A 26,621-nucleotide genomic window follows, 5' to 3' on the forward strand; every position below is an offset into this window, starting at 1 on the left:
TTCGGGCCTTTGAACGCGATTCCAGATCAACAGAGCTGTTGGCGATAACATATCGCGACCGGAACATGGGCCCTAAGTAACTCATCTATATTCATTAGACCAGGACATGCTTCAATGAACATACAAACGATTTGTCAAACTGATTTCGATGAAAAAATATGAGTCAATTGACTTTAAGATGCCGTTGACCGACTTTTTATGGAAACTGTGCTTTTCAGAGATACATAATGAGGGCATGTCAAGTGAACAGGTTACAACCCACTGCTCTTTCTCGGCGTGTCCTACCGTTTCAAACACACATCAATTAATTGCGGCGAAATTTATTTACTCTGCCATGGGGAAAGGGTTATGACTGTTAAATATCTTACTGCTATCCTTAATAATGCCAATGGTCCTTTAACTTAGACGGCGACTTGTTCAGTCAGGTCCAAGGTGGGCTCTTAAATATTGTCATATACATGTACATGTACACGTAGTACATTTACGGGCAATTTTTCGATTTTTCAGTAGTATACCCCTTTGCACACAAATGCATGCTAAATATATATATAGTGCAACTGATGCCAAGACCACCATCGCGGGCGGGACAACTGTTGAAGACGCAGACATCTACAGAGTCGGCCGGGAGTCACAACTGGTCCGCGAGCCGTGTCGTATATCGCGCGCAAGCTCTCTATTTTCTTAGAAACATCCTCGGATGACGTGCAATGTATTTAGAAAAAAAAAGGTCACCTGAAACTGATACGATAAGATGGTTAACATCCACAACAAAGAAACACAGTCTAATTAAGTTCTGAGTTGATGATTTGTGGTTGACCCACTGATCTTGTGACAAATGCACCGCTGTTTCCAAAACCAGGAGAAACTGTAGCTACGTATCATTTCGTTGAAAGAAGCTGAGGAGAAAGGATTCTAAGTGGCCAAGATGTGGCGACTTTTGGTGATCCTGTTGATTTCTGCGGCTGGTGTGTTTGGACAGGTCGATGACGTGAATGAGGAGGACACGGACGCCCAGGTATGGCTTTCTTATTTCTTATTTCTCAATTTCTTTAAAAAAACCACATAGTTAAGAATTAACCCCTTAAAGAAAAAGGTTTTACATAAGCGTCGATTTTTTACTTTTAACAATCGTACAGAGAGTTGTGCGTTGAGACGTAAAACGAGTGATTTCCTGCTATGCGTAGATAATTGCTTGTGGAAAGATAATCGGTCTTTTGCGGTTGTCATCACAGGTATTCATGACAAGAATCGGGAATTTGCAGCCACCTGAGATCCATATCAAACCCTGCGATTACTGATAACCCGCAGACGAGAAATCTTTCTGTCGCACATTGCAGCGATTATAATCGCCGCTCGCAGCGATTTATTTCACTCGTTTAAGCGGCGCTAGAGGGTAGGCGCTCAGAGAGCCATCAATCTTTTTGTACGAAATTATAATCGCTGCAATGTGCTACAAAGAGGAATCAGTATCTCCCAGATTTAAACCACTCCTTGATTGAAACTCGCCCCTTCAGCCTATACTCATAGTTTCACCGACCAAACGAGCGATTTGAATTGCAGTTATCGCTGTATGTGCGACAAAAGGACCTCTTGCCAGTCCCACTGCGAGAAAAACCGGTAATCGCTGGGTTTGATATCAACTGATGTCAACCTCCTGACACCCATCCCTCAAATCGTCTCGCTATCCAGAGATCTCTGGAAACGGGACGGCAGCTAGTTCCAAAATGAGCCATACGCCGAAAAAAGTCTGTCCCCATTTACGAGGTCCTCGTTCCCTTCGATTGTAGCTTGAAGCTACAGAAGCTTAACCTGGTAAGGACAAGCAGACTCGGCAAGCGGAGTGAAGTTGCAGGCGGAGGAATGGCGTGATACATCGACATGGTAATAGGCCCATTCGGGGACATAAAAGCATCGTCATAAATCTTTAAAGATCCAGATTCAAGTAGACAAATCCGGTTGCCTGCCGCGTTCCTGGTACCGAAATTGATAAACATCATTAAAATACTGACGTATGAATTAAAACAACTAGGTCGAGTTGTAAACTAATTATAATTTCTTTCCAAGAGGTTAATTTATGATTTATTGATGGCAAAACTGGATCTTGTTTCAAGAAGACAGGTCGTGAGGTCATCTGTAATGAGGCCACTTTTCTTAGCTCGGTGGGTAAGAAATAACCGGGCAAGGAAACTGTGTCCTTATACCACAAGGCTTTTCTTGTCAGAGTCATTGCAACATCTGTGATCGAGGACTAGCTCCGAATAGGTTGTTCCTTTGTCGTCGTATAGGTTGTTTCTTCGTCGTGGTCCAATTACGAATATAGGACACTATAATCATAAATTTCAACCAGAATTGCTCTTTCAGACACCGACACCCCGTAGATACGCTTCCTTTACCAATATGTTGTTGCCTGGTAGCCGTCCGTATCAAAATATAAGGACGCTCCTTCGTAATCGTCGGCATCCGAATATTAGGTTGTTCCTCTCCATTTTCCCACATCAGAATAAGTAGGAATATATCTTAAACACAATTACCGCCAGCCTTTCATTTTAACGAATGCACTTTCAGGCGCCGGCACCCCCGGAGATACGGTACCTCCATATCGAATCCAAGATTGCCTTCCGCTTTTCTACCACGAGAGTATCAAGTATGCTGGTGAACGTGGATGATAAGCCAAGGGAAGCTATCTTCACCATCCAGTTACCCAAGTCCGCCTTCATTACCACCTTCTCAATGTAAGTAGATGCCAGCAATTCTTCACCATCCAGTACACAGGTCCGCCTTTATAACGTACCACGTTGTCAATATAAGTACGTACGAACAGGCAATCTTCTCTATCCAGTTACCGAAGTCCGCCCTTTTTGCCACTTCCTAATAATAAGTAAGAACAAGCCATCTTCACCGACAAGTTGCTCAATTGTATAATTGCAGAGGGCCCAGCCATAATTCTTCACTATCTCTGACCATCATAATGGTCAAAGGCTCAATTGATACAATCATAAGCAAAATCCAAAACATCCCCTGACCTAATCGGGGATGACGATAGCAGAAGACGGTTGACGTCAAATTCGTGAGATTTTGATACCATGCGGACGGACAATGACTCATAAGGCCTAGTCAGTTGACAAGGGTGGCCTAAATCTGCATATGTGTCGGGCGTGACAATGATGCTGGGCTACTTAGAGTGGACGATACTGTAAACCCCAACTCAATGATATGTAATCTTCAAACTTCTTCTGAACATAGGATGCATCATTACATATTATATTCATCTTACAGTACGCTTTCTACAATGTCTAAAATTGATTGATGGTTTGAGGGAATATAAGAGTTCGTTTGTGTAAGCCAAAAAAAACGTGGTGAAAACTTAGTGAGAGTGTTCACAAATACCTCCCGACGAGAATTCCGTAATCAATTCGTTTGTCCCAACTGTCTGAATTTCTGCAAATCACATGAAAGTTACGCTGAACGACCATATCTTTTAGGACAATAGAGGGCGTCACGTACGATGGGACTGTGAAGGAGAAAGCAGCAGCTCTGAGAGAATATATCGAGGCGAAAAAACAGGGACAGAGCGCGGGACACATTGCTGCCAAGTAAGTGATATAAATCCCGGCAGGCTACCCTTATATGTTCAATGCCATCCTCAAGAACATGCATCCTATCAAGGGTGCACGGACAGTACGACAACCAGCTGAACATCCCAAAGGGAACTGTGTTGTTCGTTTGTTTTCTCCAGTTTGGGTACTGTCCCACTCCATCAGAAAAAACTAACAAAACGGCTTTGTTGCTCCAGGTTGCGCCTTGGAGGAGTTTAGGCGTTTTCCGTATAATCTTGTTAGTATCCTTCCTCGGTCTGTATTCTCATATCGTTTTTTAGCTCGCTTTGCCAATAGCTTTATGTCTACCATTATATCAACTCGTTGTCTTTCATATCAACATTGCAGGCCACGGAATACCAACGCCTTCGAAGTGTCAGTGAATGTGGCCTCGCAACAGAAAGTGACCTTCAACCTCACGTACCAGGAACTGCTTCAGAGGACGCTTGCAATGTACCAGAACGTCATGTACATCAACCCTGGACAAATCGTGCCTGACTTGAAGGTGGATGTGTTCATCAATGAATCGAGAGAGATTACCATCCTCAGGGTGCCAGCCTTGCAGAAGAATGTGCAGGATACGATGAATACTTTCCAAGGTATGAAAAAAGTAGAGCGTGCACTTCTCGCCGGTGCGACAAGTCGAAGTCGACGCGTCGTAGCGACCAGATCATGACAGATCGCCGTAGAGCATCTTCTCGGGGGCTAACTGTAGTGCCAAGTGCCAAGTCCCACAAATTGTGAAAGCCATCCCCAAATGAAGGATAATTTCTTGCCCAATTTTATCGCCAATTTAACTCCTCCAGAAGACCACTTGTTTTGAGAAAGGTGGAACGCGATACGAAACACGACCCTTTACCTTCCAACCCAAACTGTGCGAGCATATTGATGGCAAGCCTGTCGTTGATGAGAAGATCGTTGGGGTAAACTCCAGGTCGGTTTAAAAAGGGCGAAAACCGCGATTATATAGGGATAAGCGTGAAAGAGTTTTACCAGCTTGGTTTGTTCATTTCCAGCGAATCAGCATGCGACTGTCACAAAGATCTCTCAAACGTCAGCTCATGTTAGCTTCTCTCCATCGGAAGCACTTCAGAAAGAAATGTCGGCTAAAGGAATCTCGAGCCAATTCGTAGTCCAGTATGACGTGCAGAGGGGTTATGATGCCGGAGATCTTCAGGTTGGTTGGCCATGAAAATATCAGCCCGAAAGTTTTAGGATTCGAATTTTGAGTATCCCGTCCGTCTTGTCAACAAAACGACATGTCGACTGCATAACTCGTCAGTCAGTTCCCGAATGAACGAGAACGTTATATGCCTCACAAGGGATAATTTAGTAGTGTTGCTCAGTCCTAATCTTGATGTGACAGGGATGTAATTCCTTGAAATGTAAGTCTCACGCAGTGTTTATACGCTGTTATTATTGATCGTGCTAATTCTTGGTTTGACCGGTTACATTTTGAAATGTGTAGCTGTAAAGTTATTACACCGGGATATTCCCTCCTATCCGACTTTTCCCACCGGTTCATGCTCTAATCCAAGCAAAACATCTATTGTTTAAAAAAAGAAAGATATCTTTCAGGTTGTTGATGGCTATTTTGTGCACTTTATTGCCCCGGTCGGCCTACCAGCAGTCAAGAAGAACGTGCTCTTCATCCTTGACATCAGCGGTTCAATGAGCGGGAAGAAGCTAGCACAGACCAAGGACGCCATGAGGGTCATCCTCCGTGACCTTCAACCTGGTGACCTCTTCAACATCTTCCTCTTCGACGACAGAATCCGGAGATGGAATGCTACTCATCTCGTTGCTGTTGATGACAATTCTTTGAGGGTTGCTCAGGAGTATATCAAGAATATGTCGGCAAGAGGCTGTAAGTATTATACTGGCTGGGCTGTAAACATCAAACTGGCTCCTTCGACAACCCTTATTTTGCAACCATCGCATGCCCCGAACAATGTTATCAATTTTTTGGTCAAGGCAAGAAGGAATAACCTTATTTCCTCCTGGCCAAGGCTATATGCCACTGACCTATACTATTTAAGGCATGTGACTGTGTATCAATTGGCAAAGCCTAATAAATTGGTTCCGATGGCTACGCAATTCAGCACGAACTGAAGAACTGTCAAAATTGAACTAATAATTTGCCTTGTTGACGCTCTCAGCTCAGTATATTTCCAAATTTTACTCCATTAGAGATTTCCTTTTTTCAGCCAATGACATCAACCTGGCTCTCACGAAAGGCTTTACCAACCTAAAAACTTTCTTTGTCAAAATTGAGCTAATAATATGCATTGTGGACTCCTAGCTCCCAGCTCAATATCTTATTCAATCTGAAATTTCCTGTATTCAGCCACCGACATCAACCGGGCCCTCACAAAAGGCATTGAGTTTCTTGACAACCAGAGGCAGCAGGAGAAACCGATGAACCCCTCATCTCTCATCGTGTTCTTGACCGATGGCGACCCGACCTCGGGAGTCACCAATATTGATCGGATTTTATCGAACGTACGCGAGGCCAACGAAGACAGTGGGTAAGAACATACACGAAAAGAAAGAAAATCTAAAAGATTTGTTAGAAAGATCACAGAAGAAAATTGCTGAACACGTTGGGCCTATTAGAACAAAGAATGAAGAACAGAGGAAAAACTGAGAAAAGTATCAAAGCTTCTAATTTTTTACTCATTTACAGTGTCCTCCCCAATGCCCGTTGCGCTTGATGCATTGTCATCGACTTTAGGACTAGCTTTATCGACTGTGCATTGCAGCCGTCAAAGCTCTTCGTCGAAAAATCATATTTTAAAAAGGATCAACAACTTCCACCAATTCAAAAACACCTGACAAGGAACAATCTCTCCCTTTCCATAGCTTATGGATAATCATCACTCGTTCATTTACATTTCAGGCACTCGATATTTTCTCTTGGTTTTGGCCGAGGAGTTGACTTCGGGTTCCTTCGGAAAATCTCGCTCCAAAACAACGGAATAGCCCGAAAGATCTACGAAGAGTCGGACGCGGCTTTGCAGCTCCAGGGCTTCTACAAGGAGATCTCCACGCCCCTTCTCACGGATCTGAAGGTGGAGTACCTGGACGTTGAGAACACCACGCGAGTCGAGTTTCCAAACTACTTCAATGGGTCGGAGATCGTCATCTGTGGGATCTTTGAACCTGACATCATCGACATCGACGATGATGATCTTCCGGACGAACCTATCTTCCGAACGAAAGTCCGCGGCAAGTCCAACGGAAATGACGTCATCATCGAGAAGGAAGTTGATGTTAAGGACGCGAGCAACACGGGGTTGAGGGCGTCAACGGAGAGACTCTGGGCCTACCTGACAATCAGAGAGCTCCTAGACAAAATGGAGAAAACGGACGATGATGACGACAAGGCAGAACTCAAGTCCAAGGCGTTGCGCCTTTCACTGAAGGTTCGTAAACTGCAAAAGGTCTCTCAGCTATTCGATTGACCTATTCCTCAGTAGGCCTATCCTAACTCCAAAACCATTGGGATTGAAGTTGACGAGGATAAATAAACTACTTGAGTATTCCCCGCTTTGCTTGAGGTGATACATGAGAATAGGTTGCTGGATCATGGGTAAAGGTCCTTGAAGATGAATATCACTGAGCAGGTGTACCGAGGAGTCAGTGATAAAAACTCTCTTCATAAAAGCGAAGCATTTCTTGTAAAAGCGTGAGAGTGCCAAAATTTATAGTTAGCCGCATTACAATGTCGGCGCGGGCCTAAATGTACCTTAATCCTGGATGTCCGTGGTCTTGTTAAATCTGGCCAACCATGCGCCTGTCAATAGTCACCCTACAACGGAAATATCAGCAGTGCTTTCTTCTTCCAGTATTCGTTTGTCACTCCATTGACCTCCATGATCGTGAAGAAGCCGAACGCGAACGATTCAAGAAGCGATATTTCCGACAGTGATGACCCGATTGAGAGAGCGGTGTCATCGAGAGGTCGTGGAGGTTCGTACCCATGTTTGTGCATAACACTACATTATATTTTAGGACTTCACACGTTCTATTTCACTATCTGTTGCATTTCTGTGATTCAACAGTTTTGTAATTTTTCCTTGATCCTGTTCGAGAATTCCGGTTCAGCTGGCAGCTTTTTTTGCAGAAAAAACAAACATATCTCATGCCCAAGTTGTCCCTTTAACACAGGAAGGCATTGTCTCCCGTTGTTCCGTCTTTATTGACCGAGACTCCTGAAGCAACATACTTCCATTCCCAGCGCAATATATGCCCTCGGGTTTGTCTGGCCCGACTGGTCGTGGTGGGCAATTCCAATACTCAGCCTCGCAAGTTTGGTGTCCACGGCGCCCGTCAAATAAGTTGAGACAACGTAAAGTTTTCAAACCGTTTTCATTTCCAGCACAATTCTCGCCTGGCGTGTTTGGTAATCCACCCCCACAAGGATTGTCAGGAGGTAATCACGGCGCCCGCCGTAAAAGTAAGTCACCCCAGCGCGTACATCAAAGTAAGTCCTGTTGTTAACCTTTCAAAAAGTTTCACGATTTCACGAGGAACAATACAATTTCAATTTATTGGTGGCAAATGTCCGCTACTGTCCTGAATATCCGCCTGACCCGGTGTAGAGTTAGAAAATGTCCCCTGGAAAAGTGTCCAGCCCTATTGTATTCTCACGGATTATGGTACTAATATTATGGTCATATTGAAACCATAACCGTCAACAACTTAGAGACTAAAGCACAAAATATTAGAAACCTCTGTTCCTCGATCATTTCAAACTAATACGTGTACTACGCGTTGTGAGCATACCACTTGGAACCTTAACCAGGCCGATGTTGTGTAATGATTTCAATTCGCACTCCGTTAAATTCGCTATTTTGTAACCTGCTGTCAGACTACATTGCTTATCATTACAGACCATCATAGTATGGTTGATCCTAGCTTTGACCTTCAAACTGATGATGTAGGTATGGATCCGTCTGGGGCTATGGTTCCAGCAGGTAAGAACCTCATATTTGACAGGTTTCGCAACCTCTGGGAACGACGAAGTACAATGGTCTGTCGTGTCATATCGTTCCGTGCTAAATGTGCGTGACACTCGTAAACCTTCTCTATACTTAGTTTGACGGGGAAATTTTCAAAGAAATTCGTCGTTGAAGTACACCCACATACTAAATTTTGTCGTTCGTAGTTATTTGAAAGGGTTGCAAAACCTGGCCAATATATTAGCATATGACTGCCCTCGAATAAAGGCACGTGTTTTCAGAGCCGTCAAGTGCTCTACAGAATGTATGGCGTATGATGGCTTATTTAACCTCAGGTTGTAGTCTGCCAGCAAACCACTGAGGATATGTGCATTTGGAGACTGCATAACATCAAGAATTCATAAAGTCTATACCAGTATTATGTACATGTATACGTAATGTTATGTATTGGGAGTATCGGGTTACTTCTGAATTGAGGCAATTGTCAGAGTGAAGTAGAATTTAGTGAACAGAAGATTCGTGAAAACTATTAGGAAGTGACTATTTGGCAAGCCCGGCTCACCAAACAGCGCCTTTTTTCTGCCCTAGATGGAGAGCCGAACTCATGCATATTCAACCATCCAGGAGCTCATTATCATTTGTGGCAACACGGTCAGCAACACCGGAGTTACAGTGAAACGCCTTTAGAAATGCACACTAATGCATTTAACATGCTTATCAGTGATCACGTTTATGACTTTTTTTGTAAATCCATACAGTCATGTACATGTACATGCTTCTTCATGGATTATTGATCAAAACCCGAGTTTAGTAACAGAAATTGAATCGAGAGCGGAAAGTCGGCCATTGTTAAATATGCGCATATAAATTCGAATATGACGTCACTGCTCTCTGATTGGCCAACATGTTGTAACCTCTCCGGCTCGCCAAAGAGGGTAGTATTTTTGCCCTGTTTGGCAAGCCCGGCTTGCCGAACAGGGTGGCTTTTTAGTGCTGTTTGGCAAGCGCGGCTCTCCAAACAGAACAAAAAAAGATGCCTGTTTGACGAGCGGCTTGCCAAATAGACCCGGCCAAACTATTAACTGAGGATTTACGCTTACATGTTGAGCAAAGATAGAAAGGAAGACAACATCAATTTTTCTTTATTCCAGATCGATGTAATCCCAAATGCCAACATGGCTTCGTGTGCAAGTTAACACAAGTGCAATGTGTCAGAGCACCCTGTCCATCATCGCGACAATGTGTGGGTTAGTATTGTTTTAGAAATACCACGTCTACTTCTGTGAACGAGCTGATGATATCGGGGCCATGTCTGCGAAAATGGTGTTAACACACACTTTATGTTTGACATTAGATAGTTCAACTTTCTGTTACTCAAAAATCTACAATATCCTTTCGATACGTTTCTTTTTTCATTTTGACTCTTTATTATATTCTTGCGATAGAGTCAGAATGTCCACAAATTCCACCGGGCACCATTGGTACCTGTGCAAGCGGACATGCATGCCAATTTCCTGTCTTACTTCTTTTTTCCTTTCTCAGCATTCCGGAATACTACATTACTCCAGAATAGTTATGTGATGTTGCAGGGCGTCGGTAAGTAATATCGATGTAGTGTGGCGATCTACATCACAAGTCGTAGAACTTTCAAAAAAGGAATAAAGAGTCGTATAGCTCCCGCTTTAATTTTGTTTGTCATATGGATTTCTACCCGATTTCATCCAAAAAAATACCATAAACAACCCCCCCCCCCCCGCACATAAACACCTCGTGTTCGGCGTTCCAGATTTTTAAAACATTTACATATTGCGAGGGGATACCCCTCACGCTCCCCTCAGGAACTTGCCATCTTTATATTCATTCAGATCCCCCTCTGCTCGAAATCCGGCACGTACGGCCCTGCAGGCAGGCAACAAAAAACGCCATGTTTGCTGCCTTTATTCATGAACGTAATATATGAACGTAGTTTACGCGCTGCGTTTGGATTTGGATTTGGTTTATTTTAATGTCATATTTTTCTTTGCAGATGGTCCACGAATTCTTGTCAACATCTCTGGTGTTAAATTCTGCCAAGATCCTCAAGTACTGGAAGGGGAGTCCCTCGTGGTGAAAGAGGACGGTCGATCAGGTGTGTACTCAAGCTCCGACGGATCCCCGGTGTCGTTGAGCCATCGTAGGAACTATAAACAAGGCTCTATCCTATTCTCTACTTTTTACTTTAGAGAGTGATATATTCTGTAGTCCATATCTCAACCCAACATCATCAGGAGATCCTCAATGTATCAGACATCATTTTAAAGATAACTTCGTGCAGAATGAACCAGTACCAATAACCCATCTTTAAGTCTTTTACCCAACAGCTTTATTTTGCCAGTGATGACGAGTCGAAGTGAACAGTTCCATGTACATGTACTCGTAATCTGTTGTTGTCAGGTGGTGCATATAATTTGATAAAATGTTTAGAACAAGATGCCGATTAACTGAAGTAACTACGTTTGTACCCCCCCCCCCCCTGCGCGTTCGCCGTTGACAGTTAGGCACTAAAACAAGCGATTCGATGTCATCACGTTCTCATAGGTTGTGCCTTCATCGTATTTAGTTTGTTTATTTCTTTTCAGGCGCACAGGTAAATGCCACTTTCACGACAGTGGGTGGAGAAACGGTCATGACTGGTGTAAAGGTGGTATTACCCCAGAAGAACCTGACCATGACTGCCGACTTGGTCAAGATGGATATAATGTGCCACGGGACGCCGGAGTCAAGAAATTGGCAGGATCTATTCGGAACGAACCAGGCCTTGGTGATGCCAGGGGTTAACCAGGGTGGTCAAAGCAGGCAAAGCGGAGGGGGAGGTCATCGCGGACGAGGGGGCAGTCAAGGACGCCGCGGGGGGCATCACGGCCGAGGTCAAGGCAGAGGAACAGTTAACATGCATCATGGTCGACGGACTAATGCTTGGGCCAAAATGGAGTCCCACCAGCTTCGTATCCACATATCCAGGAAGCTGTGTCTCCTGGTGACACGAAACACCGATCTACAGACTGACTACCTGAGCTTGAGATTGGAGGTTCAACGGACAGGAGAAGCGCCACAGTTGGAGGGTATTATGGGTGAGTAGTGGGACCACGGACCAATCTTGTAGATGACAGCTCTTTTCTAACTTCAGGCCAAGTCTCTGACGGATGATTGCCATGTTGCACATCGGGACAGAATTCAATTTAAACATCATAACCAATCTGCGTCCGAAGCAAGAATTCACTGCCATCCTGGCTATTTTCCTTCAACTGGTGGCGTAATTGACATAAAGACGGGCCCTCCTTTAAGATCAGATTTTAAAAAATCTAATGGCATATCTCTTAGAAGTTATTGCATCGTTACCAGAAGATCATCTTAGATTAGAAGCCAGCAGGCCTCTCAAGGTCTATGTCGAAGCGTTTCAGCTGCTTGAAATGAAGTCCGATACAATTCAAGGTCTAAGTTTTATTCAATGATTTCATTCTTTTTTCTCGTTTAGGAAATTATCTCACGGGCAGGGTGAATCGGAACGGGGTATTCCAGATGAAGGACCACAGGGGGCGTATGCAGCCGTTGTTCGATCTTGCTAATCATGTGCCATCACTCCCCTTCCCCAACCCCTTCAGCTTGGTTGATGACACTTGCAAATTCTACTAATGAATGGGATTATTTGGACTCAGTTTTACCTGCGGGTGATGTTTAAAGTAACCGGTTTCGAACATAAGAAAGTTTCACTTAAAACTGGATTCGAATTTACTGCAACTTGGACAGAATTTCGGCATTGTCACTGCCACTATATTCAGGAGTGAAGTTGTTCTCGTCCGATCTCGCTATTTTGATGGCATTGTGGGAGCGGGCCGTGAGTAATGCAATCGGTCTTGTCTCGTAAAGACGTGAGATCGGAACCAAAGTCATCCTTTCAATGCCTGGCGAAACTGGACAATTCGCAGCAAATTCGAGTCTAGTGAAAACTTAAGAGTGTAATTGGAAACCGCCTGGATGAACTCGAGAGGTTACCCATTAAATACATTTTGTTAATGGCTGGCTAATATTCTAAAAATGTTAAAAATGTCGCCGTGTTCTATGATAGTGAAGGGAAAGCAGCATGACATTTCCGGCCATCATTTCACGAGCGATACGCAGATTAACATGGAAGCAAATATAAATCTCCTTGTTATAGAAAATCTAGGAAACCACCAGAGGATGAATCTTTTTCGTTGTCGTCTGATTCAACTCTGGCAGTGCTGAAGTAGCATTGCTAATCACGTGGAATGCGGCAGCCAAAACGATACTCCTATTGGAAATGATGCCGAAGATTTTGTGCTTCTTTTTCTCTGCCTTCCGCAAGGAAATTTATGAATAAATACGGCCGACATTGACCGGCTAAAACATGTACATGTACGTGCATAAATTACATAATGTCCAAGGGGCACTGTGGATTGCAGGATCAATATATCGAGAGCCTCGTCTAGAAATTTTGTGCAATTCTGATGATATCGAGGGTTATATTCGCTCTTCTATCCCTCGCATACAATAACGAGACTCGACTGCATTGCACATGTTATATAGTTCCTATGCTTGTGAAAATGTTGCAGTATTTTTGCATTCCAACGAAGACACCTCTGTTGTTATATCAAAAAACGGATTGGCAATAAACCATTCATGATAAAAAAGTCGACTTTCATTTCTGCTCACTGTTTTTTTTCTTCCCGGTCAAATCATGAATGTACTGGGAAAGAGTCACATTTTTCGGTCATTTTTGTTGCTTCTGGGTGTGTCCTCTCCTGTCAAATCTGTATAGGTAAGGACAACTAGGATATGATGGAAACCGAGTTAGAATATGATGGACATTATAGAGCCATAACTAGGCTTCGTCTCATTTTCATAAAGGTTGTAAGAAAGGCACCACGCATAATTTGAGACATCGAATTCGCTCCAAGGAAAGACCGACCGTACTCGGTGTGCGGCTGATTCTCAGCGTGAATGTTGGGCTCTAATTTGAACCCTGGTGCGTTCGTTGTTCTGGCAGTTTTACTGTCCAAGAGAGGTGCGGTACATGTTTAAAGCAAGGATATTCCCACTCTCCCCACAACTAAAATCACCTCTGCATTTGCGACACGTGGCTCTCGAATCCATTTCCCAGTGAACACTGTCACTAACGAACGCTCTTCGCGGAAGGGGCATTCGTATTCCGCCAGCTGAATGCCTCTTTGGCTGTCCGGTTACACAAATATCATTCTGAACATTTATTTTACTAATTTCTTACCCGATATCACACTCAGGATAGGAAACACGAAAGATTAAATCAATTCTTTTACTGTCTCCATGACAACAATTTATTAACTCTCACAATATAAACTCATGTCAGTGAACTTTTTTAAAATTTCAACTATATACTCTACTATAGATATGACTGTAATGTCAGAAGCCTTTCGATTAAATCATTTTGTTGCTTTGATTTAGTATGTCCGAGTATTAAAGTCATTACAGTAATAAGGGGTGGGGTGGGTATAGAAAACGAAAACATTGTCATGGCAAGTATCTAAACACACGGTCAAATGTTCACCAGTTCACAGACTGAGAATGTAAAGTCAGTGAATAGCAGACGAATCGGTGAAAATCAGGTACTTCAGCGACAATGCTCTTAATCGACCAATTCATGTCCACTGCCTTCGCTCATATTCAGTTCGTCGGTTGCCCTACTATATCCGTTGACAGTGGAATAAACTGTTAGACAACTGCTATTCTGGTGGTTATCTGTATATTCGCTCACGCTGTAATAATCAGAGTTCCATTAGTTTACCAAGGACTAACCTTCTGTTTCCTATATCCACCAAGAATCAGATCCAAAATGTCCCTCCTCGGCAGTTTGTCCTCGGCTAGGACCTTCTGTTTACGTTGCCAAGACGACTTGAACTCGTACCCAGGGGGTTGTTTCTCACTCGCTTTATCAACGAAGTCCTCAGTGACAGCGGGTCTCTTCTGCTGCTTTATCTTGTAATGCATTAGCGCCCTGTACTCGAACCTCTTGGATGCACAGCACGTTGTACGGCAGGACAACGCAGCAACGATGATGGAGCAAGCACACCCGACAATACCAGCAATCGCGTTACAGGCGTGCATCACCAGGGCAAGGGTTGGGTTGGTCACCGCGGTGACACCAAACGCCGTACTGCCGAGAAAATCCGCCATGAAACCGACAGCTGTTATCCCCAATTGCCCGAAGCACGTAAGTGACGTAAACGTAGCCACTACCATGGTTGTGGCGATATGACAGTCTTCTAGTGTACCTGATGCTGCTATCCCCAGCGACCCAGCTGTCGCCAGTAACACTGCACAGATGAAGCCACCCCCGACGTACGAAATTGCACTGTTGTTGTGGAGTAATAATCCATTTGCAAGGAACTCAACTAAACCGAAAAGTAGCATCAGTAGGGAACACACGAATACAGTTTTCTTCGCGAAGCCGTAGCGGGACAGTTCGACATAATCTGCCGGCCGGATGGGGGTATCGTCCGGAATAGGTATGAACTGCCCTTCAAGGATCTCCTCGTGTATGTTTTCTTTGAGGTAATTCTTTTCAAAATTGTCCAAACAGAACGACTGGAATCCGGACGACTTGCTCTTTTTCTATCGCTACCATATTACCTGAAAAAGAAATGAAGTTTTTTCACGACACTGGGCACATGTATTAAGAGCGGTCCAATCCCAAACTTGGTCCCCGGTCTTCTAACCTCAAAAGATCGACCTGTAGTTGACGAAAGGTATTAATCAGACTAAATTTGGCGGCACATTTCACTAGAAAATCCACTGGAACTAACCCCACTTTACTGCTTTCGAAAATGCCCGAATGGCCGATTATTTCATGCTATACTGGTTTTCGACAACACATGCATGACATATCTCCTTTTGGCTATCGGTCGAAACGGACCAATTTACTAGTTACATTTTCAGACGGCCCCACGGACTTTCAGACCTAAACATGCGTCTTCGTAATGGCCATTAAGTTTCTTCACAAGATATCATTATTTAATGTTTATTAGACCAACACGGCATTTTCTACATAAACATGATCAACCAACTATTAACGATACACAAAGCTCAAATGTTTTCCTAGACCCGTAGCCATCGTTCCGAGTAAGCACAATGACACTGCATACCTCTCACAGATGAAAAAATAGCAATTGCCAAAATGTGTTATTTAGTGATAGTTCAATCTCAATGGCCCAAATTTTGACAATGGCCAATGCTGCACGATAATTGAACCCGTATTGATTTAGTTGAAACGGCACTTCTCGTCTCAAAAATTTCATACAAGTTTATGATGACAGGAGTGGAGATTTTCTTTGTAATGATCGCTTTATGTTGCCAGAGCCATGTCCATGTTACCATAGATTTATAACAGTTAAACATAATTTTACTCTAGAATTTACCTCATTAGCCATAGTTTCTTTACCATTCTGCGTGGATGGTTTAATCATTCTCAGGAACACCTCCTAAAAGATCTAAATAAGTTCATAAAATTTTATTGACAATTTGTATGGTGTTATGGTTAGTGTGCATTTGGCACATTTTCAGACATATTCTATATAAATGTTATTATTTTCACATCGTTAAGTTCCCTGGTCAATACAAAACAGGGTTAGTATCATAAAGTGCTGGGCAGATCAAACTTGCATAGCGCTTTGATTTACGGGAGTTGAAGCATCCGCTTACAATGCATGATCTGTCATTGTTTTGATCCTCCGAAAGCAGTAAAATACGGTCCATCGAAAAGCATAACTGAATCAGCCGTTCTTTGAATACTTCGAGGGAGTTTAAATCAGCACCACGGTTGGCATAGCTGTAGTTACACATGCGCATGAATAAAAACTCAACTTATGAATTCATGCACATGCGTGACCGGATACAATCGGGAAATGTTGTCTTCCAGCTTCTGTCGACCACGGCGTTGGTTCAAAGTCATCGAATGGGTATAATCAAAGTTTAGCACTTCTCAAGTCAAAGTATAGGAAGGTAGCCTTACCATACCGCATAAAAAACACAGCAACAACGGAAAATGCTCACGCGAAATGCTGCGGTGCAAAAAACGTAATCAACTTATTAAGATTTTTGATACGGCCATGAACACAACAGTGACCTGAGACGACCCCTCGAAATTCTTTGAGAAACTCTTTTTATTCCTCGTCGATATGCTTCAAATTACATCCTCGTGGGAACAGGTCAACCTATTGCCGTCATTGTGAAATAGAATTGCTTTGCCGCAATCGTATTATTCGTCGAGTCGTTAGTCTTTTCGGTCGCAAACAAAAACGATTTGGGTGCAGGACAGTTTAGAGCAGGCCGTATTTCGATACCGGGTATACATATATTTTGAGAAAGCTGTGTTAAGGCTATTCACCGTTTGGTAAGTCAATTTCGTATCTTGGACATTTTCAATTTTTACTGCAAAGGCACCAAGTACCACATTTGAATATATATTCGTCACGTAGAGTCCTTTCTTTAGCGTCAATGTATCAGTGATCTCAAGACCTAGGAAGTTTGATTCCATTTTACACCCATGGACGTTGTTACTGAAACGAGAATGGATGAGGAATGTTTAAGGTGATCTTATCAGTAGAAGAGACGATGATCGTTATATTCATCTTTGCTTCAGGTGACTGGGAAGATGAAGAAGAAGAAGGTGGTCAGGCTCCCGGTTCTCCTCCTCGGCCAATTCGACGATGACTACCTTGACGAGGAGATTGATGAAAAGATCCTTGAAGGTCATCTCGTCCCCATCCCTAGCGACTGCCCCGTCGAACGCAGCTACTGCGACGTCTCCAGAAACGGCTTCAACAAAAATGGCGTCCTGGTGACATCCGTGATAATGATGATATTCGGTTCGATCGAGTTCCTGGCGAATTGCACACTGCTCACTCTCAACAGCAACATCACGTACGTACTTGTAGGATGTATATGTGCAGTGTTCCTAGCAGCGACCGGAGCAGTTGGCGCTGCGTCGTCGTGCACTTTGGAAGACTGTCCAATCGGTACGACTATGATTTTCGCAACCTTGACATCCCTGACATCATTCGGTCAGTTCGGAATCAGCGCCGTCGGTATAATGGTGGATGTTGTCGGACTTGGACCAACTCTTGGACTTGGAGCAACAGCGGTGACCGACGTTGTTGGAGCGACGGCAATGCATGGTTTCAATGGATTGACAGCAATCGTCGGCGGGGTCTGCTCAATCGTCCTCGCGTGTATGACTTGCTCCACAGTGTGTTGTTCTTCCCGGAGGTTCGTGTTCGAAGAGCTGAGGCTGACGCATAAGAAAGAGAGCAAGGACAAGTTTAAGAAACCGTCCGTTATAGAGAACTGTGATGAAGTCGATTCGTCGGGGTATGCTTACCGGCCGGCCTGGCCCACACGGCAGCAGATTCTCGCCAACAAAGAGTACCAGCCGCGCAAGAGAGGACTTCTGGATTTGATCTTTGATTCACAACATAAGGTTGCCCCTTCTACAGACGCTTAAAACACCTAACATTCACTTTCGTGCGAGAGAAAGATTTCGTGGAAGGAAATATCTCGTGCAAGATTTCGATTGGCCTATACGTTGTAGTTGAAATGACACACAGTTTGGGCCAATCAAAAGGATATTCCGTTTTTCGTGAACCCTGCAGGCCGAGATTGTTTTAAATGTCAGTGAAATTGGTCTAGCATCGTCAAAATCTGTCACATTATACCTACACTGCCATGCCATAACTGAAAAATGAGGCGCAAATAATGAAACGTGAGGGGCTCATTGTTCCTGCTCGGTAGCAGTACATTGATGTACAGGGAATGTAAAGGTAGCTCAAAAACTAAAATAACACAAAAATTTTCCCAATGACATAATAGATTTTTTCATCAATTTGTTTCTTACAGTACCGGCCAAGGAAAAATTGATGGCCCCATTTTGTTTGTTTTTTTTCAATTAAATGCATGTATATGTATAGCTAGCATGTACCAATCAGTTTTCCTGTTGCCTTATATGTGCATTTTGTATGCTTAAATACGTCATCATCTTTTTATTGACATGTCTTCACTATGACAAATCCCAATGTATTTTTTTCTGAGTCGTCGATTACAAGAAGTCCAATTTTCACCACTACCGTAGTAATAGCGGGTCCAATTGCCCGGCGTCGAATACGCATACGCGACCTGAACGAACCCCCGTGTATTCGCGAAACATAAGCCATATACTAGGGCGTATTCATAAGTGAATCATACTGTAAATGACGCAAATCCATTCTCCGAGGAAGAGATTATGATGAAATCTTTGGCTTTTTAACCTCATCCGGTATGCCGACGATGAATTTTGGTAAATTTATCGTAAACCACCAGTGGGCGTCTTTTCCAATGGCGCCCTCCCTTTCACGGTCACTCCGATCTGCCACTTGCTATTACACCATTTTTACGGGCGTTTCATTTTCGCAGATTTTACGAATAACCAAGATTCGCGAAAACAAAAATTTTGAAAAAAAGATTACATGGGAAAAAGCGAAAGAGGTGTCATAATATATTGCACAATCATGTACAAAATATATAAATCGTGAAAACTACAATTTTTTAGATTCTTTTGCAAATCGCAATAAAAAGAATGCGGTTTACAGTATCTGGGATACTGCAGCCCATTTCTCTATGCCTCAGCCTTGCACATCAGGAATGCCTGTTGCACCATTCGCTGAATCTGTAGCAGAGTAACCGTCTCTTCTTTCTCTTCAAGGTTGACTTTTCTCTGTAAAGGAAGGAAAGAGACGTTAATGGCTACATGTAGATTTTGTGCACAAAAAGCGGACACAATCCAAGCCCCAATCATTCCACACCGGACCCCTGAAAATCCGCAAGTTGCTATAAGAGTGGGTATTGGGAGAGAAAGTGACCTTTCCAAACACGGACTTTCTATCATAAATACCAATAAATTGATTTTTTAAATTGGTGTTTTCAAGATCAAAAGCAGATGTTGAGGTTCGTTTGAGTTTTCAACATTTAGTCACGGAGTTTTCTATCAAAAACCAAAAAAAAGGAATTTTTCGGCCGGGCCCTGCAGACATATTGCCTTATGCATGAAAGACGTGTATGTACTTGTGAGTACATTGGGCCTCACGAGACATCAGCGGCTTACTGGGTATCTACTGATTACTAACCGATGTGCTCTCTGCAGTTCCATCATAAACGCGGAATAGAGGTTTGATCTCAGACAGCTGGTCAAATCGGGCATATCGTTTTGCTCGTCCTGTCATCTTTGGCAAGTCACCGTCAGGGAAATTAAGCTGAAACACCTTTATTCCTAGAAGAAATACGGGAAATAAATCATTTTACTGCTAAAAACGTTGGTTGTTGCTTTTTATTACATACGTGCCTTTCATTGGGATAAATTGTCATATCAAATATTTTTCGTCTGATGATTAGAAGGTAAAGAGGAAATCTTGATAGTCACACAGACGTCTTCGTTATGGAACTCGTTAATGTGCTACCTCGAAGTATTATAAGACAGTTTTGATCAACCACCACGGGTGTATTTCGTCCTATACCTTGTTCCTCCAGCTGTTTATGAAGTTCCTCAGAGACCAGCTTCGGATTCATTTCCTTAGAAAATGGATCGATGTTCTTCTTCACCTTGTCTTTGACCGTTTTCTTTAACTTCTGCAATGACATGGCTTCTTTTGCGGAACCGATAATGATCTGTAAAAAGCGAAACAGATTATTTACGCGTACATAAAACCAGGCAGATAAAACTGAATGAATTTCCAGACTAGTGGATGAATATATTATCATCAACATGATTATAGGTTATTTAATCCAGCAGAATTCTCATTCCACCAAGCAATGTATATGTTCATAAAGACTTTGACATTTTAGTTATCAAAGATACGAAGAGATCATTTTGTACACCAGCATATTGAGATGCAATTGCATGGAATTTATTTAGTTTCACCGAGATGGCTACTCACATCAGCCATGTTGCCAGCACTCGCCAATGGTATGTATAGTCCCCCTGTTATCCAAGTCAGGGCCATGTAAAACTCTTGCCATCTATTTGTTTTGACTGCGAGCAAGTGAAGTGTAATGCCTTTCTCACCGAGAACGTTGGCAAGTTGTATAGGATCATGGCCATCTGGACAACCTAAAACACCAGAAGAAATACTAGTCTAGCACAAAAAAAAACAACAATTCTTATTCATAAGTTTCTAAGATTAAAAGGACCATAATGGCAACTTATCGAACTGAAGGGATGCCTACACCGCAACAGGGTGGACGCTATACATGTATGTAAGATAAAACAGTGGCGCCTTGCCGAGGTTTTTGATGAAATTACGGCAGTTCATGCAGTACGTGCAGTACCGGGGTTCGCAGCTGTTGGTGAATTTAATTATTGTGCACAGTGGGAAAGTAATTTTCTTTTAAATTATCAATTTCGTGATACAGCTTTATTTGAAAAATCATGCATATTATGTTTGGATTTACTCATAACATTGCCGCATGTAAAAAAATGATTGTATTCTAAACTTCAACTTTTGGGGGGAATTGGTAAGTTTACCATTCGGATAATCGTCCGCAATATGAGCATCACCAAGTCCATGCGGAGGCGCATCCGTCACCAGAACACATATACGCGACTCAGACTGCCAATCGAGTTTGACTGCTCTCTCTAATCCACAAGTGACTCCCTCTGGAAAGTCATGTCCTGCAATTCAATACAAATTATTGGACTTCTTATTTGATTTGAACATAAATTCAATATCTAAGCGTACTTAATAATGGCATGAATGACCGATGACCGGCGCATTGCTAAACCCTTCTGATTCGTCGTGCAGCGACTGCTAAATCAGGTCTCATACTACAGCTTTCCATACATCTGCAGAGCCTGATTGGAAAAATTATAGCTCATCACTCAGAATGGCGGGAATGACTGGGTGGGACTCACCCGATCCTACAGCACAGTTGTCAAGCGCCTGTTTCATCTCTTTTAAATTGGTAAAGTCCTGAACTTTAACCAGATAGTCTGAGGAACGATGATGGTCACGGAATTGAACCAGGGCGAGACGGACATCGGATGATCCGCTGTTCTGAGCTCTTGTAATAGATGTCACAATGTCACTTATCCTCTGGAGAAGATGAATATTGAATGAGCATTAAAGGAGCGGTAGCGGAAGTTCGTCAGAGCACATGCCAAGACTTCATCGATGTTTTGCCAAAGCCCGTCTAAAAATATCATAATGTGAGACATAACTGAGGCTGAAAATTATACAAAACACTATATATTTTGACGTGATGATCTATAAATTAAACATCGTTAAAACCAATTTCAGAGTCGACAAAACACTTCATTCGAAAATTCCTATCGGACTTTTGTCCGGCTGTCAAGCGCCGTGCAATTCAGCGGTGTGAAATTATGTTTTCGTTTCAGGTCGGGGAGTATATTAATTGATGTTGTCCCCTGAACCCGAACTGTATGAACTGAAATCACTGATACCAGGCGTTCAGGGCATCAAGATAGAGACTAATGCATTGGTGATGACGCACTGCCCGAAGGTGAGGAACGGCACAACAAATTGAAAGTCTACATAGATAACCACGCTAGATTTCAACGATTATTCCCTAAAAAGGAAAACTGTGTCTCATCCTTTCCCCCTATGGCTATGCCTATAGTAAGTGGACAAATTGTGACCTTGAAGGAAAGTGTGTAGCCCTACCATTTTGACCTTGAACCGTTTCTCACCTCTCTTGCCTTACGTATGTGATTGGTCATAGACAAGGTGCAGTCCAAGACAAACGCCAGGTCAAGGTTTCCACTCATCTTGCTCTAAAAGTGAAACGATTTAGAAATATGATTGCTTGAATACCTGCATGAACCGAAGAGTAGGTCACCTCAATTTGAAAATATCAGAACCAACACAAAAAAAACAAGGGCAACCGACACAATTCATCATTATCTACAACTATGCAGTTTCGTCAGTTGGTGGGAATACTACATAATTGTTCTGAATAGTTTTTTCTCCGATTCTATGGTATCATTCACGACGACGACGAAGGACGACGACGGACACCATGGTCTATACCGGGCGAGTCAAAATTGCTTCAAAAGTTTAATACAGATGCGAGACATGTAAACGTATCGGGCCCGTGTGATAAAGAGAAACCAAAAGTTGGCAGGTGCCTACGCCCTTCTCGACGCACCGCTGATGGTGACCATGGCTCGCGTAGGGCTGCTTGGCCAACATTACAGCAAACACGATAAAGCAAACTTACCTGACAACGTTCTGTTCAAAAACTTGACAATCACTCAACCCGGCTTACGAACAATCAAACGTGAATTTTGTACGATATACTGGAACATAACATGGGGAAATCCCTGGGTTTCCTCGAATGAATACCACGTCGAAATTGCAGGTCGATCAACTAATAATTGATAAAGTGCTGCCATCTGATTTACAACTCAAAACTATACGAGCATGTTTCAGGTCCGCCCGTCACTTGATTGATATCAGGACACCCGAGGCAGGTTGGCCACCACAATGATCAACCATTTTTCAATGTTGTACACATGCGCCATTCTCCAAAGCAGCGATAATTTTCAAGCATATTACTCTGCAACGGCTACCATTGCACGTGTATTGCATTTATTATGTATACAAATGTACGCAGCAGGAATGCTCGAACAAAATGCCGTAAATGTGACGATTTATTACGGATCTTCGAGTCTGCTATAATGTAACCCTGTTTGATATTTGATACTAAAGTGAATATTCATTTCCACTTTGAGCCGATACCATAGTCAGAATCCGTGGAGGTAAAATCTAAGGTCTAGTCAAACGAAGGTGACCCAGTCCCCTAACCGTGCACATTATTTGTCACATGAAAATCCCGGCATGCAGACAACAAAAATTACTCCCTCTTCTCTACAGCCCCCTTTAAGTATTCACTTTAGTAGAGAATTGGCTGTTTTTTTCTCAAAAAAACAAACATAAATAACACGTTGATTCCCCAATGGGGAACTTAAATATATATACACAGAATATGCCACCAGCGGTGAGCGTAGCTTTTAATTCTTCATTAAGTGCTTTTCATATCGCACAATTACTAACTACTTTACAAATTCGCGTATAGCATAATAATCTTCGCCTTGGTTCAAAGGTCACTATTTACCACACGGGACGAGGCAACTAGGTAACCTTCATTTTAGATGCAGCGTAACTACATATTAACTTATTGGGTTGGGCATCCCCGTTAAATATAAATGCGACGGGACTTTTTTCATTTAGCCATATCATTGCGGTAACAGTTTGAGACGGGGAAGGATGTCTGCACGCTGAGCTGGCTGTCCCGACACTACCATGGCTGATATCGCAGCACGCCCGGCCACTCTCCGGCAGACCTTCAGAAAATTTTTGGTGCTAAGTTCTTTACGCGGAGTGGGAAGGATTCTTAAGGCGAGGAATACGTTTCTTTCGATATTATGGGCAGTGACTGTGTTGTCGTTTTTGTCCGTGTCGCTTTTTCAAGTTGTGACATTGATTCAAAACTATTTTAAATATGCAACTATTAAACAACAGACGATTGTCACCAAGACTGACACCCCTTTCCCGAGCCTCACGCTATGCAATCTACAACCATTTCGGCGTACAGCAAAGCAGCTATCCGCGCAACTCAACATGATCACCATCGATGAATTCTTAGACATCATGCAGGTGATGCCAGCTTTTGTTGTGGACAAAAGTCTGGCTGCATATTTCGCAAAGGTTCTTTCAACAAATGTGGGCTACTTCGAAAACCAGGAAAGAGAGTCAATCATAAAACTTGGCCATGACGCAAGATCATTCGTCGAAAAATGCCAAGTAAAAGTTGTGAGTGAAGGAAAAATGGGACTGCAGGACTGTACCTCGAATTTGAAATTATTCGTTCATCCCCAGTACATCAACTGCTATACAGTAGAGCATAATTTTACAGGACAAGTTTTTGAGCTTGAACTGACCATCTTTCTTAACGATCATATTGTGTTGAACTACTCTCCTCTGTACGCTAATGATGCAAACTCTCAGATGCATGGACTCCGGATGGTGATACACGAACCTTTAACCTATCCAGAAATTGAAAGGTAAATACATTTACATTTTTCACTTTTCCTTTTCGCCTACTACCCCCTTAAAGGTAGGTATGGATCGTTGATGGAATGCGCTGCACTTACTGAAGCACCATATAAAAACGGCATTCGGTGCGAATGAGAGAACAAATTATCGAAAATTATTCCGTCTCGCTTTTTTTCTTTTTCTGTGAAAGGAGTTGATTAAATAAATTGCGAGATTGTGAGACGACGGCAGCTTGGGTGCGGGGTGACCCAATCATTTCTGATAGAATCAAGCGGAAGAAATATTGTATCGTACACGTATGTATAATCTACCACGCTTGCTATACATCCATGATAGTACCTTAAAAACCTGGAACAAGTCTTGACGTGTCACACCGTCAGAAGGTTTGAGGTACATGTATAATACTTGTTTCAGGAGATCAGGCAATTTAAGGTCCACAGCTGTGAACTGGAAGCAGAATTTTCAACGTATTGGCGCCATTACATTCGACACAACAGATCTTATATAACCTGCCTGGGGAAAAAGAAACGCGAAAACAAACGATTCGCAGCGTCGGATGTCAGGTGGAACCAAAAGCGCCCTCCAATCTCAACGCACCGTCGCGCATTGTTCGTGTCGATGCCTGGGCCGCGGCAATAATCTGGGCTTTTACTTTTTAGCTGCAGAAGGTACTCAATCAAACGTGTCAATTACGGCTTCCTGCAGCTCACAATGATCGAGGAGAAGCCATAAACAGAATGTGAACATGGAAATTCAGTCTACAAGAGGTTGTATTAACCTCGACCGACTAGCTCAGCTGTGCAGAATATGCCGCTGAGCAACAGAGGTGCGACGGGCACGAGGCTAATCATGCAGGATGTTGTTGTTTTTCCTGGTGCACAGCATCTCCTCACCGACCGCGCCTCATCAGTAGCATTATCTGTTATTCAGTCAGACAACGCTCGGTGGTAATTTGTGTAAACAGTAATCATCTTATTCATATTAAGAGAAAAGTGGCCCACTATTAATAAATGAGGAGCTCAGTCCCGTCTGTATTGGCTAGGAAGCGATATCATCTGTCCACGTCAATTTCTATAGCTTCATGACTGGTAAATATAAATTACCCGCGCAATGATAATGGAAAAATGGAATGTCCTTATGGAATCACGGATGTAGAGCAAATGTACATGTGCATGTATACAAATCATTAATGGTGTTTTTTACTTCATTTGTTGAAAATATACCGAAGCCGGTGTGAAGGTTCACGGTTTTGATGTCCAAGGGGAACAAGGGATTCTATTTCCTGTTGGTCTCTGAGGTATTGACAGTCATGGTCTCTATAGAACAGTTTTTATACCTTAAACCGTCACCATATGCACTAGCGATGATCAAACTTTGGCCCTTGGCGCTTTGTTTTAGTGCAATATTCAATTCTAATGTACACCTAAGAGTATTCGAAATTTATGTCTCCGAAAATGACATCATTTGATCAAGAACCTTAGTAATACAATTTCACGTATTGCTCACCATCTGATGTGGTTGTTGATGTGGTTTTTTGAAACATTCCCAGCATGATGAATCACCAAGATCAGACATTTGGGAGAAATTAATTAGAACATAAGTAACATGCGCTTGACTTGCGTGTTTTGGGTAGATTAACACTGAATGCAATTCCGATTGCGGCATTGCTTTGTAATTTCACGCTGCACTACACCCAGGCAATACAAAAATCGCGTACCGAGTGAAATTTATTTGAATTGCCTTCAGGGTATTGGCGAGATAAAAAAACACATGAGCAGACAATCGGGTGAATGCGGCTGTGTGACAACGCATGCGTAGTGTTTTCGTTATTTTCTGCCGCACTGCACCAATACACTGCAAAAGTCGCATGCATTGTAAATCGCGTCAAATCGCTTTTAGTGAAACTTTACACACTGCCGGAAAACGCGCTT

At 42.8% G+C, this 26,621-nt stretch overlaps 4 protein-coding genes across 6 annotated transcripts in view; 3 read left to right on the forward strand and 1 right to left on the reverse strand.

Annotated features, from left to right (window-relative positions):
- The first annotated feature begins 868 nt into the window (after positions 1 to 868).
- On the forward strand, positions 869 to 13,259 carry LOC135486624 (inter-alpha-trypsin inhibitor heavy chain H3-like). 2 transcript variants are annotated; one of them, XM_064769563.1, is made up of 16 exons: positions 869 to 1,015; positions 2,566 to 2,732; positions 3,483 to 3,593; positions 3,945 to 4,195; positions 4,613 to 4,773; positions 5,175 to 5,463; positions 5,944 to 6,124; positions 6,496 to 7,021; positions 7,445 to 7,568; positions 7,978 to 8,082; positions 8,492 to 8,575; positions 9,712 to 9,807; positions 10,103 to 10,156; positions 10,587 to 10,688; positions 11,179 to 11,670; positions 12,075 to 13,259. In XM_064769563.1, exons 1-16 carry the CDS (start codon positions 926 to 928, stop codon positions 12,230 to 12,232), a joined length of 2,991 nt encoding a protein of 996 aa, XP_064625633.1. In that variant the 5' UTR covers positions 869 to 925; the 3' UTR covers positions 12,233 to 13,259. The 2 variants fall into 2 exon arrangements, with proteins under 2 accessions (XP_064625633.1, XP_064625636.1); XM_064769566.1 differs by having other exon boundaries at positions 7,978 to 8,055.
- Positions 13,260 to 16,820: 3,561 nt separating this feature from the next.
- LOC135487266 (uncharacterized) lies at positions 16,821 to 18,447 on the forward strand. The gene is made up of 2 exons (XM_064770800.1): positions 16,821 to 16,982; positions 17,232 to 18,447. Exon 2 carries the CDS (start codon positions 17,244 to 17,246, stop codon positions 18,090 to 18,092), a length of 849 nt encoding a protein of 282 aa, XP_064626870.1. The 5' UTR covers positions 16,821 to 16,982; positions 17,232 to 17,243; the 3' UTR covers positions 18,093 to 18,447.
- A 752-nt stretch (positions 18,448 to 19,199) lies between these two features.
- On the reverse strand, positions 19,200 to 22,875 carry LOC135487265 (alpha-protein kinase vwkA-like). The gene is made up of 8 exons (XM_064770799.1): positions 22,853 to 22,875; positions 22,323 to 22,404; positions 21,528 to 21,708; positions 21,141 to 21,287; positions 20,554 to 20,726; positions 20,134 to 20,284; positions 19,747 to 19,889; positions 19,200 to 19,337 (listed from the first exon to the last, which is right to left on the reverse strand). Exons 2-8 carry the CDS (start codon positions 22,398 to 22,400, stop codon positions 19,239 to 19,241), a joined length of 972 nt encoding a protein of 323 aa, XP_064626869.1. The 5' UTR covers positions 22,401 to 22,404; positions 22,853 to 22,875; the 3' UTR covers positions 19,200 to 19,238.
- Positions 22,876 to 23,890: 1,015 nt separating this feature from the next.
- Positions 23,891 to 26,621, forward strand: part of LOC135487144 (FMRFamide-activated amiloride-sensitive sodium channel-like) — a 30,243-nt gene continuing 27,512 nt past the window's right edge. For both annotated transcript variants that reach the window (XM_064770572.1, XM_064770574.1), the window contains exon 1: positions 23,891 to 24,698. In XM_064770572.1, the coding sequence (XP_064626642.1) occupies positions 23,938 to 24,698 (761 nt within the window). In that variant the 5' untranslated portion in view covers positions 23,891 to 23,937. The remainder of the gene's footprint in view (positions 24,699 to 26,621) is intronic.

The sequence above is a fragment of the Lineus longissimus genome, chromosome 4, assembly GCF_910592395.1.
Source record: "Lineus longissimus chromosome 4, tnLinLong1.2, whole genome shotgun sequence".
Classification (NCBI taxonomy): domain Eukaryota; kingdom Metazoa; phylum Nemertea; class Pilidiophora; order Heteronemertea; family Lineidae; genus Lineus; species Lineus longissimus.